General features: G+C 41.2%; 1 protein-coding gene across 1 annotated transcript in view; it reads left to right on the plus strand.

Moving 5' to 3' along the window:
* Nucleotides 1–18,297, plus strand: part of LOC131027970 (glutamyl-tRNA(Gln) amidotransferase subunit B, chloroplastic/mitochondrial) — a 104,765-nt gene extending 86,468 nt beyond the window's left edge. Inside the window, exons 7-8 of the mRNA XM_057958063.2 lie at nt 9,952–10,068; nt 18,112–18,297. Of these exons, the coding sequence (XP_057814046.2) occupies nt 9,952–10,068; nt 18,112–18,192 (198 nt within the window). The 3' untranslated portion in view covers nt 18,193–18,297. The remainder of the gene's footprint in view (nt 1–9,951; nt 10,069–18,111) is intronic.
* The last annotated feature ends 2,561 nt before the right edge of the window (nt 18,298–20,858 follow it).

The following is a 20,858-nucleotide window of genomic DNA, read 5'->3' on the forward strand; positions in this document are numbered from 1 at the left end:
AGAGGAAACATGGAAAAAATTGGGTAAACCTACTCTCTGGCCGTCCACCTTTAATTTATTGGGAGCAGACCAACACGGCATCAAGCCGCTTGGCACACTCATGGCGCAACAGGTGACGATCGGAACACAGCCGTTCGTCTTGAATTTTGTGGTCATCCCATTGAAGAAGAAGGGGTACGACGCCATCCTCGGCAGAGGCTGGCTGGTGGCGGCCAAAGCAAACCACAATTGGAAGAAGAACACCTTGTCCATGGAAAAGGCTGGCCGAAGGTATACCATTGACCTCAAAACTCAACTGGTCAGTGAAGAGTTGGCGTCAGAGTCAGAGTCCGACGGAGACGATACCGACGAAGGAAAAGAGGGCAGGGAACCAAATGATGAAGGCATCTTAGGAATTCAAGCCTGTTCTGAGGATGAGACGGATTCTTTGAGAGGGCTCTTCCATTGGCAAATGGAAGACTATGAATTATTGTACGGGTGCAATATGTTGGGGATTGAAGGACCTGACATGAACGAGTTTCCGCCAGAGTACGGACAATACAAGGAAGGGGATGTCCCTGTGGATGACGCACCAGCGCACAAGTTTGACAAAAGTAAGCCCATAAGGTATGAAGAATCCGCACTTCAAGTTACAAACCTTGGAGAAACTTCAGAACAGAAAAATATTCTAGTCGGCGACGACTGGAATCCCGTCTTAAAGACAGCGGCGTTCAAAATCTTCACCGAATACAAGGATGTGTTCGCTTGGACATATAAGGACCTCAAGGGGGTACCACAAGAACTTTGTGTACATCGGATTCCTCTGGTTCCCGGAGCCGTGCCCGTACGGAAGAGGCCATACAGGATGAACAAAAATTATGCGGCCAGGGTAAATAATGAAATTGACCGCATGCTTGAAGCAGGGATTATTTTCAAGGTCCAGACGAGTGAATGGGTATCACCCAGTGTGATATCCTTGAAAAAGGAGGCCGGTCAGATAAGAATCTGTGTAGACTTCAGGTGTTTGAATGCTGTCACAATTAAAGATCCATTTCCCATACCATTCACAGACACCATCCTCGAGGAAGTCGCGGGTCACGAAATTTATTCATTTATGGATGGATTCTCCAGATATAATCAAATTTCCATTGCAGAGGAGGACAAATTGAAGACCACCTTTATCGTAGAAGATGGCGTCTATGCATACAACCGGATGCCATTCGGGTTGTGCAACGCGCCAGCTACCTTTCAACGGATAATCCTCCATATCTTCGATAAAATGTCCGTGGGAAACTTCAAAGCATTCTTGGATGATTGGTCCATTTACAGCACGGAGGAGGCACATCTGGCCGCACTTGGCGAATGCATGGAGAGATGCCGACGAGCCCGCCTCGCCCTAAATCCCAAGAAATGCAGATTCATGGTGCCTCAGGGCAAGTTACTAGGGCACATTGTCTGCAAGGCTGGACTGAAGACGGACCCTGACAAAATACGGGTCATTGTGGAGATGGAGGCGCCCGACGATGTCACCGGCGTCAAGTCATTTCTTGGACACATCGGGTATTATAGGCGGTTTATTAAGAACTTTGCCCAAGTATCATACCCACTTGATAAGCTGACACGAAGGGGGGAGCCGTACGTCTGGGGGATGGCCCAAGAAGAGGCTTTTCAAGAGTTAAAGTCACGATTAGTGGGTGCGCCAATCTTGACATACCCAGACTGGGACAAAGAGTTCCATGTACATGTCGACGCATCCAACTTCACCATAGGGGCCACCCTGGCACAGGTCGGCAGCCACGGGCTGGACCACCCAGTATACTTTGCAAGTCGACTCTTGTCAAACGCAGAGAGGAACTACAGCACGACGGAGAGAGAAGCCCTCGGCATGGTATACTCCGTCCAAAAATTCAGACATTATTTACTGGCGACACCATTCACATTTTATGTGGATCACCAAGCGTTGATGTATTTGGTGAACAAGCCAATCATCCAGGGGCGGATTAGTCGATGGCTGTTGCTGTTACAAGAATTTACGTTCAACATCATTGTCAGACCTGGCAAGAGCCACGTCATAGCCGACCAGCTATCACGGATCAAGTCGGGAGAGCCGGCCAAAGGCATTAGCGAGGATTTTCCGGACACCCATCTTTTCCGCATTGCCATCCTTCCTCATTGGTACACGAGTGTGGGGGAATATCTGTCAACATCAAAATTTCCGAAGGAAATGCCACCAGGTGAAAGACGGAAACTTGTATTAAGAAGCCGAACATTCCAACTTATAAATGGTCTTCTCTACAAAATGGGACCTGATCAGATCCTACGACGATGTGTCTTGGAAGAGGAAATCCCAGGAGTATTGAGAGAAGCCCATGAAGGGGCTGCTGGAGGGCACATGGGACCGGATACGACAGCAAGGAAGGTCCTACTAGCTGGCTTGTGGTGGCCGACACTGCATAATGACGCCAGAGAATGGGTGACAAGTTGTGATACATGTCAGCGTGCTGGGCGACCATTAAAAAGAGATTTCATGCCACTTAACCCGGCGCATGCTCAAGAATTGTTCGAAAGATGGGGGTTAGACTTCGTTGGTCCATTAAAACCGAGTCGCGCCCGACGATGTAGATACATTGTCGTGGCGATAGAATATTTGACCAAATGGGTCGAAGCCAGGGCGTTGGCAGACAACTCCGCCGTCAGCACGGCGAAATTCATTTATGAACAGATTATCACCCGGTACGGAATACCGATTCAACTGACAAGTGATAGAGGAGGGCACTTTGTAAATCATATTGTTCGACTACTGACAACCGAGTTCAAAATTTTTCATTCTCTATCGAGTCCGTACTATCCCAGGGCAAACGGTCAGGCCGAGGCAACCAACAAAATCATCGTGTCGGTAATTTATAAGTCCTGTGGGGTGGAAAAGGAAGACTGGGAAGAGCGTCTGCCTTCGGTACTTTGGGCGTACCGCACAACTTACAAAGTAACCACCGGGCAGACACCTTTCCAATTGATGTATGGCCAGGAGGCTGTGGTACCGATCGAATTCATGGTGCCAAGTCTCAGAATCGCCATTGACAACAAACTAGGCGACATGGAAAGCCTTCGAGAGAGACTATACGCCTTAAATAAGTTGGATGAAAGACGGACGATGGCACAATGGGTGACAGACGTGGCCCAACAACGCAGGAAATACTGGCATGACCAACACATTCGGCGGGCGAGGTTCACGCCGGGCCAATTAGTCCTAAAGTATAACGGAAGGAACGAGATTAAGCCCGGCAAGTTTAAGGTGAAGTGGCTAGGCCCTTACAGGATCCAAGAGGTCGCAGCCAATGGATCCGTCAAGCTCTCGACCCTCGACGGACAGGAAATCCCAGAGGGCGTCAATGGGTCGAAACTGAAAGTGTATCACCAGAGGGTGGAAGCGCGCAGGAGCAGCCCGAGCCCGACAGGAGGTGCACAATCGCAGTGAGGCAATAAATGGAAATGAAAATTTTTTTTTTGAAAAAATTAGAAAATTCGGAAAAAAAAATTTTTTTGAAAAAAAATTGAAAAAAATTGAAAAATTTTTTTGAAAAAAAATTGAAAAAAAAATTGAAAAAAAATTGAAAATTGGAAAAAAAAAAAATTGAAAAAATTAGAAAAAGGGAGAAAAAGGACCACCGCACGGTGGCCGCGTGTTGGCACCACCCACGGTGGACACCACCGTGCGGTGGCACCACCCATGGTGGACACCACCGTGCGGTGGACACCACCGTAGGTGGACACCACCGTGCGGTGGCACCACCGACGGTGGGACCACCGACGGTGGAAGCCACCGTGCGGTGGCAGCCGCGGGGGGCTATAAAAGCCGCACAAATCAAAAAGAACATAGCACGCGAAGCAAAGGCGAAGCAAAGGAAATAAAACACCGCACGAAGCATAGGCTCCGCACGAGACAAAGGCACCGCACGAAGCACAGGCTCCGCACGAGACAAAGGCACCGCACGAAGCCACCGAGGGTTAGGAAAAAACACCGCACAGCCGCACCTTCACCACAGCCGCGCCTACACCGCACAGCCGCGCCTTCACCACAGCCGCGCCTACACCGCACAGCCGCGCCTTCACCGCACAGCCACGCCTACCGAAGGGAGATAAAACGGAGAGAAAGAAGCTACCGTGCGGTAGAAGGAAGAAGGGGGATTCTGGGCGAACAGCGTGAAAAAAAACGCACCGCACAGTCTTCGCTCTTCGGTGCCTGGAGGCAGTTAGCCGTTTTTTTTTACTACAGCTCAAATCAAGAATCAGTTACGGGAAGCTAATGGAGTCTGCGGGAAAAAGAAACTGGAAAAAACAATTGCAGGATAGCAGCCATAGGAAGCCGGATGCACGTATTCTCCCTTCAGGTGTTCGAATAGCAGGCGGCACGATGGAAGACAGGCAGAAGAAAAAAACACCACAGCAGCCCACTGTACGAGGGAAGAACACCTCCACTTCACAGAATATCACTTTTGAGGGATTGAATGGGGTGGAATGTCGGAAATGGTGGCAAGAGACGTCGGATGATAATTTGGTGAAAACAAGTCTTCGCCGAGCAGGGGTAGAATGGGCTATACGGATGCCTGTGTTCGCCATTCACGAGTACGAGGGAGCATTGCGATATATGGTTGATACCTTTGATAGCTGCTCACGGACGAGCACATTTGAGTATTTGGGGAAGGATATCACCATATCCTTCAAACCTGCAGATTTCACCAGAGTATTTGGCATCCCAGGCATACATGGCAAGAAAGTGGACTTGAAGCCGAAGAAGATGACACGGGAAGAAAAGGAACATTGGATTAGGCGAGTGTCCCGAGACTTGACCCCTGCAGAGTTGGCGAGCATCGTAGACGCCACGAAGGGTCGTGGGATGCGCAGGTCCTTTGTCGCAGAGGGTCACTGGCGATGCATTATGGACGTCATCAAAAGCAGGTTGACAGGGTCGGGTAGGGCATCAAACATCGCTCTACCACAGATAGTATTGATGAACGGGTTGATGAACGGAGTCGTCTATGATTGGGCTACCTTGTTATTAGAGCGGATGTGCGCATTCCTGATGAGGGAGCAGCGCACCTTTTACATGCCCCACTATGCCATTGGACTGTTCTTGGAGGCTACGCGAGAAGCAGTGCCAGAGGCTGAGTTGGAGGTACGGCCACAGGGACCTTTGGCGGAGGGTGAGCCTCCTATCATGCATTGGCGACACCTAGATATTGGACACTCTTCCGCGAAGCGGATACGGGTATTAGAGACCACTGCAGCAGAACCAGATAGTGGGCGAGAAACTTCCAGCAGTGCAGAGGATTCTGAGGATTCGGAGGACGAGGATGACAGTAGCAGTCGGGCCACAGACGAGGGGAGGATGGAGCCCGCCGGAGAGCGAGTGTTGTTTGCACCACCCACACTCCCACTTGGCACACTTGTGGGGTCGTCCGTGGGCAGTACTTCGATTCCGGCATTTGGACAGAGCCGCACGCCCCTTACACTCAGGCCCATGCAGCCGGCCGCAGCACCTTCCGTCATACCAGCCGCAGGACCGACTCCCGCAGAGGCATGTACTGACAGCACGGCAGAGTTGTGTGGTCCACCGCAGGGAGGCGTGGCAAAGGAGATGGTTGAGACGGAGCCTCAGGTACGACTGGACGTCGTGGGATCCGATGCAGTGGTGAAGGTTGCTGCCTCCTTGTTGGAGGAGCCCATCGCGGGACATGTCTCCGAGGGGGAGAGAGGGTCGGAGGTGTTGAGTGCAGTTCCATCGGTGGCGGCTATGGGGAGTTGGCTGACCCGGAGATTCCAGATGACAGTGACGCCACCCGTAGGAGCAGCTGTACTCTCACCTCGGCGAGAGCCTCCCACTGAGGTGGTGGATCTGGAGGATTCCTCGGCGGAGACGCAGGCACCAGCAGAGGGACAGGTCCTTGGAGAGGGTGTTCCTACCGGCCCAGAGCAGGCGACTGCTACACTGGAGGGGGCGGGGGAGACACCATTGGGCCAGCAGGATGCAGTTGGTGTGGTTGAGGAGACTTTTGAGTTACCACGTGGGCTTCCTGTACCTACATCGGGGCTAGAGGGAGAGGATATTGAGGTTTATCTGGCAGATATGGTGACGAGGGGTCGGCGAGTGGTGGCCGCAGCTCAGACACGGTCTCTACAGCAAGTTGTGGAGGAATTAGAGCAGGTCCTCCAGTTTATGCGAGAGGGCTGTCCCGCAGCTTTCACCTCATGTTTTGAGGCACGAGGGTGGCCAGTTACCCAGACGGATGCGATGTTGGAGGCTTGGCGTGTGCCTCAGCCCGTCGTGGAGAGTAGGGTGACGACTCTCGTCCGGGAGATTGAGCAGCTTTATAGGGAGGCCTACTATACCTTACGCCAGACACAGCATGAGTCCGCAGTTCGCGAGGCTGCTCGAGTGGAGTTAGAGCAGGACATGGCCAGGCAACAAGCCTCGTGGGCAGCCGAGAGATCAGAGTTGGTCGCACAGCTTGAGACAGCCCGTGCAGAGAAGGTTGCAGTGGACGCCCGTCTTTCAGAGGAACAGGGTGCGCGGCGTCTCATCCAGCAGGAGTTAGATGTTGTTCAGGCTCAGTTGGTTAGCATGACGGAGTCCGCCGATACCAAGGAGAGGGAGCTACTGGAGGCTGCGCTTATGGTGAAGACTGCCTTAGAGAAGGTGTTGGTAGCAGAGCGGGATGTGGCAGCACGCACCCAGCAGGTCTATGAGCTCCGCGCCCGCCTGGCGGCCCAGCCACCCACATCTCACCCTTCGACTTCAGGGACGCTTCCTCAGCCCCCTCCTTGACTTTCACTTGGTTGTATATTTATATTACATTGTCTCCATTTTGTTGTTAGTCGTCGGAGACGACTTCTTTTTTGGGGGGGATGATGTTATCGGGAAAAAGTGTATAGTTAGTAATGTTAATTATCAATAGTTAGTTAGCCGACGGGTAGGTAGTTGGAGTCGCGACGGTTGGGTCGCACCCCTTCGGCAATCATATATTGTATCACCTCCGGGTGTTGTGACATGTAATGTTGGCGACAGATATAATATGAACATCCTTTGACATTAATGGAAAGCTTATTCTGGTACTTCTTTTATATTTGCATTGTACATTGCTGTTCGATTTCTGTATTCTTCCTGTTTACCCAGTGAGGTAAACAACCCATTACTTTTATAGATCTAAAGCTATTATCCTGTGGTTTCCTATTGGTGGCAGTCAGTGGGACATATACATTCGCAATGCTAAATTGTCGCTTGAATTCAAGAGTCGAAAACGCTAGCAAGATCCCAAGTGTGAGTACAATAGGGAAGATGCTTGCCTACCCCATGGACTTTTGATTTTGGTGATCTTCAGATGTTAATATCCAGTGGTCTCTTGAAGGAGAATCAAACCAAGTATTGGCCTGGCTATGAAGTAGGTGTTGATTAGCTGGGGCAAATATCCCCTTATAGTGTTCATGAGAGAATAATCATTAACTCTGAGTTAGGGTTAGAGATGTTTAATCCCTCCATATCTTTGGAAAATTGTACCTGTGGTACCCAGAGCTGTATGATGTTCGATTTAAAAGTGCCTTCCATGAATATAGCTGAAATTTGGAATTCCATGGCAAACATATATTTCTTTTGAGCAGTGAAAACTTGTCATGTTTCACCTCTAATTGGATTGGGAGGAAGCTTATTTTAGACTACTTGTGACTGATTTTTTTCTTTGGGGTAAGGATCGCTTTGCCTTTTAGTGGGCATTGATCCCTTTTGCTCATTTGCTGTGATATTTGGCTGATTTTTTCCCTAGCTTCCTCTCTTGGAGTCTCCTTTGGATCTGTTGGTTGAAGATTTTGATCCAACACTGCAAACAAATTAGTTATTGGAGTCCTCATCCGGTCATCAGGCTTGCCATATTTTTCCTAGCATGGGCTTTGTTGGATTTATTTTCATCGTTTTGGTTGTGTACAAAGCTATTTCCTTGCATGTTGGTTTGGCATTGCTCTCCACTTGATGAGTTGGACTGAATTTATTACTGGAGGTTGTACTTATTGGCTTTGGATTGACATACCCTTCCAAAGTGCCCAAATTCATGGCAGACCTGACACCTGAAAGGGATGTTCTCATGGGCCAGGAGATGTTCCCAGTCAATTCCAGCCAGATCTAGAATAACCCTATCAGGGAATGGCTTATCCAGGTTTGACAAAAATGCAGTAGTTCAAAACATCTGAGTTCGTTGTCAGATCTGAGGAAGCGATATACTCCCAAATGGTAGAGCTGAACCCAGACAAGTACCACACAAGGTAGGACCTCTGTTGGGTTGATTTTTGGGGCCCAGTGCTCCATAAGGAGTCTAGAATTGTTGATAAATATTTTCCTCCTTGAAAGGTTCTTTGTCTTTTTTGCTTGGAAACAAAGATGGTCAAGAAGTATCCTTTGGACATCATCAATGTTCAGTTGATCCCATGGGCATCTAATTTTCGAGGATCCAAGTCTTCAGTGTTCTCAGGCCAGGTAAAGCCCCCGTGAATAGGTAGATCAGTGCTCTTTCCTTGAGCAGCAAAAGCCTGCCTTCCATTTCTTCCAGGGAATGAAAATTTAGGAGGGTCATCCATGCAAAGAAAGCAATCATTTTCTTTTTGTGCTGGGAAGTTGGTTGAATGTATTGTTCTTCTAGTGTGATGGTGGAGAAGTCCTGCAAGGTCTGAGCTGGTTGGTTGTGCCTGTTGCATTTAAGATTGTTGGTTATTGGATCCTGTTCCATGAAGGAAACCATGACCTCCACTGGTTGGGTGTAGCTGGAGCAGCAGATCCGTGGGATTGAGGAGAGGGGAGATTAGATGGGAAAAGAGAGGGCTGGTTCAGCAATAGGAGAAAATTCATGGGGAGAATGTCATATTACACATTTTTTACCTACCCGAATCTCTAAATCTATTCTGCTCAACATCACGAGAAAATTTAATGCTGCATTATATTTAACAAGCAAACATCATGTCATTTACATAATTGAAATTTGAAATGCAACTCCCACAATCAGATGGAAGCTAGGAAGTATGAAAAGAGAGAGAGCACCAAAGGTTTTAGGTGGGAACCATTGTAACCTTATTCTTTAAATAGCTTATAATACCAATTAATATCAAAGTAAAGTTTACATCCCAAAAAAACTATTGTTGCCCATTTAGGGGGTTATATATGTAGTTTTGTATTTCACTTTAATCTGAGGATTAAACACATTCAGCTCTTTTTACTATGGAGTTGTTTTTCATAGATGGGCTTTGTTGACGGATAAGCAACTCCTCATCCAGGCACATCTTTTTTGTCTCTTTCCATCTGTTTATGTCTACCATTGGAGAGCTGTACAGATCAGCTTCAGGTGATGCATATAGGACTGGAAGACTTTGCTTTCCAGTATAAATCAATAGACATCATAACTAGATATGAAAAGTTGCTTCTTGTTGGTCCATCACTTGGTTTCTTGCGATCTGTTTGATTTGATATTACCTGGTAACTGAAGCTTTTTCAACTACTTTGAGGATCACACTAGTCACTATATATCCATAAATCCGTGTCCAGGCAACCCTCTCTGGAAAGTTTTTGGGAAATTATTATAGTACTGTGAATAAAAAGGACACTTGTGACATTATTATTTTGTTTCATTTTAACTCTCATCTGCCTGCTGTAGATTATTTACAATGCTTTGTTTTTTTTAGCCATTTAACCTTTTATTCCTTATTAGTTAACTTCTAAAGATCATAGGCTCTTCAATGAAATAGTGTTGTATTATAGTTATCATCTTTTTTATTGTTTTCTAGTTGTTTGTGGATTGCAACATAAATTATTTCCTTGTCTTCTCTCCTTCTGTACCTGAAATTGTAAATGCTTGTGTTTTTTGAAAATGTCATGCATTTTGTAGCACGTGATTAAAAAAACATTAGTTCATGTAATTTCTGGTGAATACTTTCAAGCAGATTTCAGATCCAAATGTGATTGAAGGCATGGTAGACAAAATATTAGCAGAGAACCCCAAACAACTGGAGCAATATCGTGGTGGTAAAACAAAGTTACAAGGATTCTTTGTTGGTCAGGTATGCAGTATGACCCTGGACTAACATTTCAACTATTTTCCTAATCTTAGGAACATATTTGAAAATGTCTCTTTCTCTCTGCCCCTCACTACCTCTCTACTTCCCTTTCTTCCTTCCTTGCTCTCTCCTACATGGTTTTAAATATATTCTGGTAAAGCCTGTTTCTTTAAAGTTCCCCAAGCATTTGTTTTTGCTCAACTTAAATGGAGTCTTATTAGGACCATAATTTAAAGATGGCAAAGCCAGGGGAAATTAAACAGAATCAGAACTTGACTCTTTACACAACTGTTTAATGTGTTAGAATGCCTTTGTTGTATCCAAAAAAAATCAAATCTGTTTTTTCTCCTCTTTTTGGTAAATGCATAGCTATATATTAAGGTGTCAAAAATTTATACACAGTGGACCTAGTAGATGTTGTTTTTATGAACATTGAGTTGTCTTTCTCATTTCAAATGCAAGTTTAGTATGCAGTTTGTACAAAAAAGAGATGAACCATGATGCTATCGTGGAATAATATTCAATGCAGAAAAAAATTCACCACACTGAGCTACTATTAGTCTTGGCATGTAGTATATACTCTATATTTCATAATTACCATGTTCAAAATTGATAGACTCTTTCAAGTACCTATCCATTGGTGTTAAACACTCAAGCATAGGAACTTTACAACAAATTTGTAATAACAAATCTATTGCTGTTTAATTACATATGCACCTTACTCATCGAGACTACTTCATCTTGGGTTCTTCTCATTGGTGTTCATGTTGGTCCTTTCCATTGCTTTGATCATCTCTTCTTGGTTTTTATCTTCTTTCTTCCTCTTGTTCTTCTACCATTATTCTATGTTACCTTAATGGGAATGCAGATACAACAGTTTTTTGTGACAAACCCAGGATGGACAACTTTAGGATTCAGCACCATCAGTTATGTGTCCCTATACACTCACACCCCTAATATTTATTATTGCGTCTGCATGATTTAAGTGCAGGTAACATGGAAGTTGTAAACTTGTAAGGGTTTGACTGTATGCTTACATGTCAGACTCATAACTGAAAGAAGATATTTCCTAAGATTGGTTTCTATATTCAGTCACTAGTTTCCTGGAAGCTATGCATCAAATAAGATCAATATTTGTAGCCTAAGAACCCACAACTTGTTTTGTTTCCAGATTGATGCTGAAACTTGTCATAACAATGTCATTTAAGTGGTCTTAAATTAATAATGAGGAGAGAAAGTATTGAGATTCCAACTTGAAATCCAAAATGGTGAGTACGATGAGGCATTTAGAGTTAGACAGACCTTGTACATGGCACATCCCATGGCCTATTGATGTCATGATATGACTGACCTCCCTCATGGGCAGTGATAGGTCACAGAGACCAATGAATAGTTTGTGTTCATTCTGTATTTTCTTTAGGTGGCTCCAAATATAATTTGCCTTTACTATTGCTTTCAAAAAAATTATCTTCCAAGATATCCTATTGTCTTTTGTAATCTGTTCGTAACCTTGTACATTTGTAATGTACTAATGAAACTCCAAGCGGTTAAAAATTGTGTGCATTCTAAATTGGAACATATAAAATTCATATGTTCTGTAATGTCCCTCTTTATTAAATGCCCTAGTTTTGCCCTAGAATCAAATTTCCAAGGAAGTAGGAGATGGAATAGGGTTATGTACCAATTTAGATCACCCAAATTGAGGACCTGCAAACATGTTAGATAATAATTGAAAACATAATTAAACAAATCTTTGTTAGAGATAGTAAGCAAAACATAGATCTCGTTACTAGGGTTTTGGAACATTAACTTGATTACAAGATAGACATAACTTAATGATGGATCTCAACCATAGGGAGGCTAAGATAAAGGGTATGTTAGGGTGCCTGAATGTACCTCTACCCTAGGTCCAAGAGCAGATATTCAATCCCTCTTGGCCCCATTGGACCGTTCAGTCACTACCATGAGGTAACGTACCTAGTGAGGTTTCCCCTAGCCGTTCTCCTCACCATCCTTCCTTTATCTTACCCTATGATTTGAATTCCTTAATTTCATGGCCAATCATGATAGGGAAGTCAGGACGACTACAGTTGGGTGTCCCAAGAATCCTCCCCTCCTAAGCCCAAGGGCAACACACCTTGTGCTGCTATGAGCTGGCGTACGTAGGAGAGGACCTCATCCCTGTTTCCCCTCCCTGTATCCCCTTATTCCTTTTCCATCATGATCTATTGCAGCAGATTGGAAGTCATGTTACTGATCATATCTAGTATTGTAAAGTGTATAGGTTATATTAGCATATAAGAATTTATGTACTTATTTCTGCATACAGTCAATATAGATATATACATATATATTAAACATTAATTTCTGCATACCAAAAGGAATTAGAATATTACAGCTCAGATCAGATCTGATTGCTATCTATGGGAACTCTTGCTGTTCCTCCATGCATTTAGAGTATTATTGATTGTCGATAAACATGGTTCAGGTCTGGTCCCCTTCGTTATCTGCTCTGAACTCAGAAATTAGCATGATGTTTCCATGAATGGTTGTTCTAATGTCCACCAAAGACTTATTTATATATCCCTCAACATGCCTCTTCAACCAATGATCACCTCTCTTTGATTAGGTGGGACATCATTAATTTAATAATAATTATTTATTTGTTTTGATCCCATCTCAAAGGGTGCAGTGCTTTGTAATATGCCCTAGGTCAGCCCTAAGTTCCCTTTGCCTTAGTCGGCCTTCCTCACCCTATTACAAATATTAAATGCAAATAAACCTAGGTCGGCCATAGGGTTAGTGCTATGTTATGTATTTATAAAACCCAATTCTCAGGCGGACATGACAGTCTACCCCTCCCATGATTGTCCTCAAGCGATGTCAGTCTTTTAGTATGCGGATCCCTAAACTAACACTTAGATCCTCCTTGTGATATAATTAGCTTCTGCTGCCCAATTATCCTAAGTTGTTTATTCGAATTAAGATATATACGTTTTCTCTTTTGACTTGAATGTGAGTGATAACCAATAGTTGGAATTGGCAAGGTTTAATTTAAGACAAGTTTTCTCTCATCAGTTGTAATCATTAGAACTGTTTTGGTTGGTCCTATGGATATCTTTTGAGACAAGGCAAGGGCGAACCTCCCATATATGGATGAGAGGATTAGAACCATGACACACATCTATGACCTTCATATCTCTTTTGGTTCACTCTTGTTAGATTGAAAACAATAATCATGGATATTCATATAGTAGACATGTCAAACATGGAGCATGCACATAAAAACACGAAGCATACACATAGATATATGCAAACACGGAGCATACGTGCAAATGCATCCATTGATTTATCTTTACCCTACACGCTAGCAGGATCGAAGCTCTGATACCACTTGTAATGTCCCTTTTTATCAAATGCCCTAGTTTTACCCTTAAATTAAATTTCCAAGGAAGTAGGAGATGGAATAGGGTCATGCACCAACTTAGATCACCCAAATTGAGGTCCTGCAAACATGTTAGATAATCATTGAAAACATAATTGAACAAATCTTTGTTGGAGATGGTAAGCAAAACATAGATCTAGTTATTGGGGTTTTGGAACATTAACTTGATTATGAGATAGACATAGCTTAATGATGGATGCCAACCATAGGAAGGCTGAGATAAAGGGTGTGTTAGGGTGCCCAAATGTTCCTCTACCCTAGGCCCAAGAGTAGATATTCAATCCTTCTTAGCCTCATGGGACCATTTGGTCACCTCCAGGAGGTGGCATGCCTAGTGAGGATTCCCATAGCTGTTCCCCTCACCATCCTTCCTTTATCTTCCCCTATGATCTGAATTCCTTAATCTCATGGCCAATCATGATAGGGCCCAAGGGCAACACTCCTTGTGCCCCCTTGGCCTCATGGGACAATTTGGTCACCACCATGAGATGGCGTACTTAGGAGAGGACCTCATTGCTGTTTCCCCTCCCTATATCCCCTTATTCCTTTTCCATCATGATCTATTGTAGCAGAGTGAAGTCATGTTACTGCTCATATCTAGTATTGTCAAGTGTATAGGTTATATTAGCATATAAGAATTTACGTACTTATTTCTGCATACAATTGATATAGATATATGCATATATATTAAACATTAATTTCTGCATACCACAAGGAATTAGAATATTATGGCTCAGATCAGATCTGATTGCTATCTATGGGAACTCCTGTTGTTCCTTCATGCATACCATAAATCTAGAGTATTTGATTGTCAATAAATATTGTTCAGGTCTGGTCCTCTTCGTTATCTGTTCTGAATGCAGAAATTAGAATGATGTTTCCATGAATGGTTGTTCTACTGTCCACCAAAGACTTGTTTATATATCCCTCAACATGCCTCTTCAGTCTTCACCCAATGGTCACCTCTCTTTGATTATGTTGGTCAACATTAATTTAATAATAATTATTTATCTGTTTTGATCCCATCTCAAAGGGTACGCTGCTTTGTAATATGTCCTAGGTCAGCCCTAACTTCCCTTTGGCCTAGTTGGCCTTCCTCACCCTATTGCAAATATTAAATGCAAATAAACCTAGGTCGGCCCTAGGGTTAGTGCTATGTTATGTATTTATAAAACCCAATCCTTAGGTGGGACATGACATGTTCTATGGCGGTGCATCCCCACTCTAGGTCCCATGATCCCATTCCACAATTCTTCATCCTCACCCTTGTGCTATTTTCCAATCCCCATGTTGTTCTTAGCATTTTAAGGGTACATCTTGGCGTCTCCTTTATCCATTTCTATTTTTCCCATCCTCTAAAAGGGTATTTTGTGAAAGATTGTTGTTAGCTTAAATAAATTTAAAATTCCTTTTGTTTATTGATGACTCAGGAAAAAATCAATGTAGTTTATCTTTAATTTGGAAGTTGCATTAAGATCGGTTGCTATTTTGTTTATATCTTAATGTGGAAACAAACCTTTTTAAGAAAGCTTTTCAAGTGAAGTATTGCTGCTAATCCATAACCATATTGATAGTTTTGGACCACAAGGATTTCAATCACACAATATTCTACTTCAATTTTGCATATCTATTCAATAAGATATTATATATTTAGAGGACTAGCATTTCATATGATATAGGAGGATTTTTATACCTCCAATTAAAAATCCCTTTACATTGACAAGTTGTTCTAACAACTCATATTACAACCAAATATTCATTTAATCGAACTATAACAAGTCTAGTAATATTCCTAACACCCATAATAAATATGTGAATTGTTACTACAACTCACTTTATCTCATTTATTTGCACATTATTATTTTAAACTATGTGAACACTAACATGAATTTCTAACACCACCCCTTAGTGTGAACATGGGGAGAAAGGGCATCACATGAACTGAAAACAGAATCGTATGCCTATGCATACTTATAGGTCTGCATACTGCTATTCTCACTGCGCATGATCACCTACATACGAGAACTTATATTGCTTTCACTTCAAGTGAACTTATCACTGGCTGATCACACTTCTAAGAAGTCTAGCAGTTAGAAGCTCTTGTAGACAGCTGCTCGCCTATACAACTGTTTATAACATCAATGATATATACATTCTCCTCCCTTCAAACTTAGTATTCCAATGTTTACAATGCTCCATTTTGCATGCAATAATGAAATGAAATGCCACTAATACAAAACGCAACCTCATCTTTAGTGGCTGATGAGAGGCACTATTTAGCTTCCTTCCTCCAATACCTCCAACCTCCATTTTTCTCTATGTCAGAGTTCATACTTGAGAAACAGGCCTTTCTTGAAACTCATTCTCCACTACTGAATCCAAACAGCTGTTCATTTCTGGGGTGAAATGATTCTTCCCATCACCCACTTCAGCTTTGCGAAAAAGAGAGTGATTGCTAACATTGGTATTCTTCAAATTTAATTTACCATTTCTATTAATGTCTAGAGTGTAAAGAACTTGAAAGCTACATCGAATGTCTTCCTCTGTCAAACAAGATTGCCTTCCCAGGAAATCTGCAATCTTTTTTGATGTGAGACAAAGAATTTGCCTTCATATCTTTGTAGATTAAGAACAATTTGTTGCTTTAATCACTACAGGGATTCCAAAATCTGAAGAAATGGTTAACAAAAGGACCAAAGAGAGACACCATTACAAAATAAATCGAAGAATACCTCATTGGAAGCTGAAAAAGTTGTTTTAAGTTTTAACATTGATGATACCCTGTATTGTTGGCAAGAACTTCAGGTGGGAAACAAAAGTGCCCCTGGGATTTTGAGCTATATAAATGATTCGACAGACCAAAAATGTGATTGGAGGAAGAGAAGAGTAAGATGAGTGACGAGCAACCTTGGGGAGGGCATTTCTGCAATTACAGTGGAAGCATTAGGCATTGCTTGTATCCTTGGATCTTTGCCATGGTATTATTCTTGTTCTTAGGCATTGTTGGTGTTACAGCTTGACTCCCTCTCTTGCCACCCTTTTCATTAACTTGTATGGTATAAAAGAGGACATTGGTATTTTAAACTGAAATTATGTGGCAGAGACAATCTAGAATCCATGAGAAAACAGATCAGCAAAGGCATAGCATCTATCAATTCTATAGGTATGTGTCCATCCAAGTCAAGAAGAATAAAAATGTGCTTCACAACTGGAACAGGCTATTGAACATCATATCATCCTACTTTTGATTGAAGATAATAAGCCCAAACAATGACCCTGATGCTAAGGCCACCAAAGCAGCAAGGAGAGCACTCTTAACAAGCTCCAAAATTTTTTTTCAGAAGCTGTCAAGTCAACTGCTATAGACTGGACAGGCTAGGCTTTCCTCTTCTTTTGTTGATTTCAAGCTCCAAGAAGATGGATCTATATAATTTAAAATGTATTCCTATTTTCTACAAGGAAACTCACAGTGCTTTCTTAAACCCATGCGTCTCAACCTCTGTAGGTTCTACATATGATTTCTTCCTGTAATCACACACTCATGCTCTTCCACATGATTGACTTCACATGGTAGGATAATAGCACTCTGATACCATATTAATTATTTCGGACCACAAGAATTTCAATCACAAAATATTCTACTTTAATTTTGCATATCTATTCAATAAAGATATTTCATATTTATAGGACTAGCATATACTATATATAGGAAGATTGTTATACCTCCAAAAAGAAATCCCTTTACAGAGGAAGATTGTTATACCAAATATTCGTGTAACACAACTATAACAAAGTCTAGTAATATTCCTAATACCCATAATAAATATGTGAATTGTTTCTACAGCTCACTTCACCTCATTTATTCACACATTATTATTCTAAATTATGTGAACACTAACATTGAATTCCTAACAGACCATGCTAAGGTATTGAAGAAGATAGTCAAATGATGTCCAATAGTTTTAAATTAGCAACTCAAATTCAAAAATGAATGTCACAATTTCTTTAGATTGGTATTTTCTTTGGACTGGAAACATTTTCTCTTTCTAGGTCTAACAATCTCAAACTACACTTTGACTTAGGAATCGTCTTTTGTAACTAAGGCTTTATAAGGAAAATGGGGAACAGCCACAGCCATGATAAACAACCACAACACTCGGAATTTCATTTGCCAATTGTAAGGATCTTCAATTTCTACAGGAGATTCTTCATCTCACATTGTTATCACAGGAATAAAAGAAGACAAAGTAGAATCCCAGAGTTGATCCATTGATTTTGTGAGGATGTCTATTTATTAATTTAATAATACTAGCATTAATATCACTTTGTTCACATTCATTTGTGCCTATTCCATTTACACGGGACCTCATAAATTGACTTCTAGAAATGTGGATTTTTTGCATAAGCTGATTCTCTAATGGAAGCAACAAAGATATTTTATTTTGTAATATTTCTGATCTCCTTGTGATGCATAAAACTACAGAAAGCCTTCTTTTAAGTTCTATTTGATTCTAATCTTTGTGGTCAACTCTTTCCCAACTTTCAACATCACTACTTGGACATATTTTGATTTTAATCTTAATATTTTTTGGTTGCTCCAGATTATGAAGGCCTCGAAAGGAAAAGCGAACCCAACATTGTTAAACAAGATACTGTTGGACAAACTAAATGCAAAACAGTGATATTATTGTTTGGACTACATGTTCTGTGTGTGAATATATTTCAATCTGAAGTTATTAATAATTAAGAGAATGGGAATTCAAGTTCTCACATTTTTTTTCTAGTTTTATTCAGATTTTGTTCGAACATCCTAAATAAATTAAATAGTTTTTTGGGCATATAGCAGCATGCAAGAGTTTCTGCCCAACAGGCTAAAATTAAAAAAAAAATGGTCATATAAGTCATTTCTCAATTAGCTGTGAAAGCCTATTGATGCAATTCTATAGTACCAAATAATGCCAACAAACAATATAGACGTGTATGAGGTCCAATAGTAAAAGTAGGAAAGTGAGCAATTATGTGTCTAAAGTTCCATCTGTAAACAACTGCAGTGGAGATGGAAAAACTACCGTGCCATTCATGATGCACTAAGACTTGGTTCAAGTGAGCAACCATATGTATAGAATTCCAACTGTAAACTTCAGTTGAGATGGGAAAACTACAAGACTTAAAAGGGGTGAGATGACTGTACTTAAGAATAAAATGTTATACGTACATTTTTCTTTTCATATGTTCATTAGGGGATACGATTCAATAGTTGTGACCCTAATTTTTTGGCACTTAGAAATTTTACATGGCAATTCCAAATCACTAACAAAATTTTCATAGTAACTTACTTGGCAAGCCCTTTGCCTAAACCTAAGGTTTCAAGTCCACATTATCATATACGGTGCCATATCAACATGTTTTTGTTGAGGTGCCATAAAGTCCCCCCAAAAAGGTTAGACCAACAGTTGTGTATTAAGTCATGTTTTGTTGATGCACCAATGTAGCATCACATGATTTGTTGCTGTTTAGCTCTAATGAGTATATCTCATTTAACTATTAGTAATAAAGATCAACACTAAAAATCCCGAAGTCACAATTAATAGTGTCACACTATCAACAAGCAAATAATTTTACACATTATAGGAACTTGTCAGCCATTGTTCTATTCTAATGTGTTAAATCATTTTGGGAGAACAAAAATTATTGCAATAAAGTATGTATATGCTAAAGGGTTAATTTAAAAAAAATGGAACTATATAAAATATAATGTAAATAATATATTAACAAAAAATATTATAATAATAAAATAGAAATGTCAAAAGTGATGTGGTCAAGTGGTTTTATGTTGGAGATCAAGGTTCAAATTTTGGTAAGTGACATCTTAGCATTTGAAGGTGTTTTGAAGCCAGAGTTAAAGAAGAAAGCAAGGAAAATAAAGCAATATCCTTGTAGGTTAAATTGTAAGTAAACAATATTCCCCCAAGTAGATTATAGTGATATATCTCGCTAGTAAAATATTACTTGAAGTGACATCTTTGTAAATAAATTGAGATGTGGGTGCGATGGACAAACCCTTACAATTTTTAAGGATGGAGACCCTAAAGAAACCATGGCTAATTAATTCGAAAAATAACTAAAATAAAAATTCATGTAAGATGGAGGCAACTTTTCAAGGCATGTACCTTTAATTCTATTTAAAACAAAGAGGTGATATGGAGGACGTGCTAAAACCCACAAGATAGTAAGAAAGAAATTTGGGAATGGATAAGAAAATACTTGAAGAATTGGCTCAACAAAAAGTTTGAAAACTAGTTAAACAAAAAAGTTACCTAACAATTTGATAGCAAAGACATACCAGAGGAGGACAATTAGTGTAGTTGGGACTTGGACTAGTGCCATTGAAGTAAGAAAACCTAAGCTGTGAGGACACAACTTGAAGAGGCGAATTAAGTAACCTTTGTTCAAAGATGAGTTCCAAGGTTATTTTATGTGAATGTGGAAGAGTTATCATCAACATACATGAAATAATATTATCACCTTATATACAAGTTGGATCTAAACCATTGCACAAAAAAAAATGCTTGTAGTCGACTTTTATTAGAATGTGATTGTGAAAGGATTTAAAGAGTATAATCCTTACTTGAGACCATCCCATTACCATTGTTTCTATGAATTACACAATTGAGTTAGGTAGTTTTATGTATAGATGAATAGACTGAGGACGAGCAATTTAATATCTATCACAAACTCACCTTACCATATTAGACAAGCTTGATCTATAATAACATATAAAGGTTAGACTATTAAATTTGAGATTTACAATTTTTTTTTTGCCCATGAAAAATAATGTATTTTGTGTTTCCTCAATTGAAGCTTAGAGTCTTTTACTCTCTCCAAACACTTCTCTCCTTGGGCTTCTGTTTTGTTTAATGCTTCACATAAGAAATGGATCTCAAAACTTGTGTAACAACAATTTAGTTTGTGTTTCCTTACCTTGATTTAAACTTGGGGCCCTTTACTCCCCCCCTTATCTCTTCCATTGATGTTGAAGGGCAAAGGCTAATGATGTGATGTATGTTCATGTTGATGTGCACAACTCAATAAGTTGAAGCCTAACTCTAGATAGCCATGAGATGAAATGAACCTACTTAGTTCAAGGAAGGGACAATATGTTGAATTTAGAAAGTTGCTCATATGAATGTAATGCAACCCAACAATATTAAGTAGGCAAAACAAAACCTAATCTAGAGAATTTGTTAGTCACATGATTATAGGACCAACATATCTAACATTGATGTCATTTACAACATATCATTTGGTGGTGTTACACATTTGTTGCCGATCTTTGTGTATCCCTCTA

Source organism: Cryptomeria japonica, chromosome 5 (assembly GCF_030272615.1).
Source record: "Cryptomeria japonica chromosome 5, Sugi_1.0, whole genome shotgun sequence".
Lineage (NCBI taxonomy): Eukaryota > Viridiplantae > Streptophyta > Pinopsida > Cupressales > Cupressaceae > Cryptomeria > Cryptomeria japonica.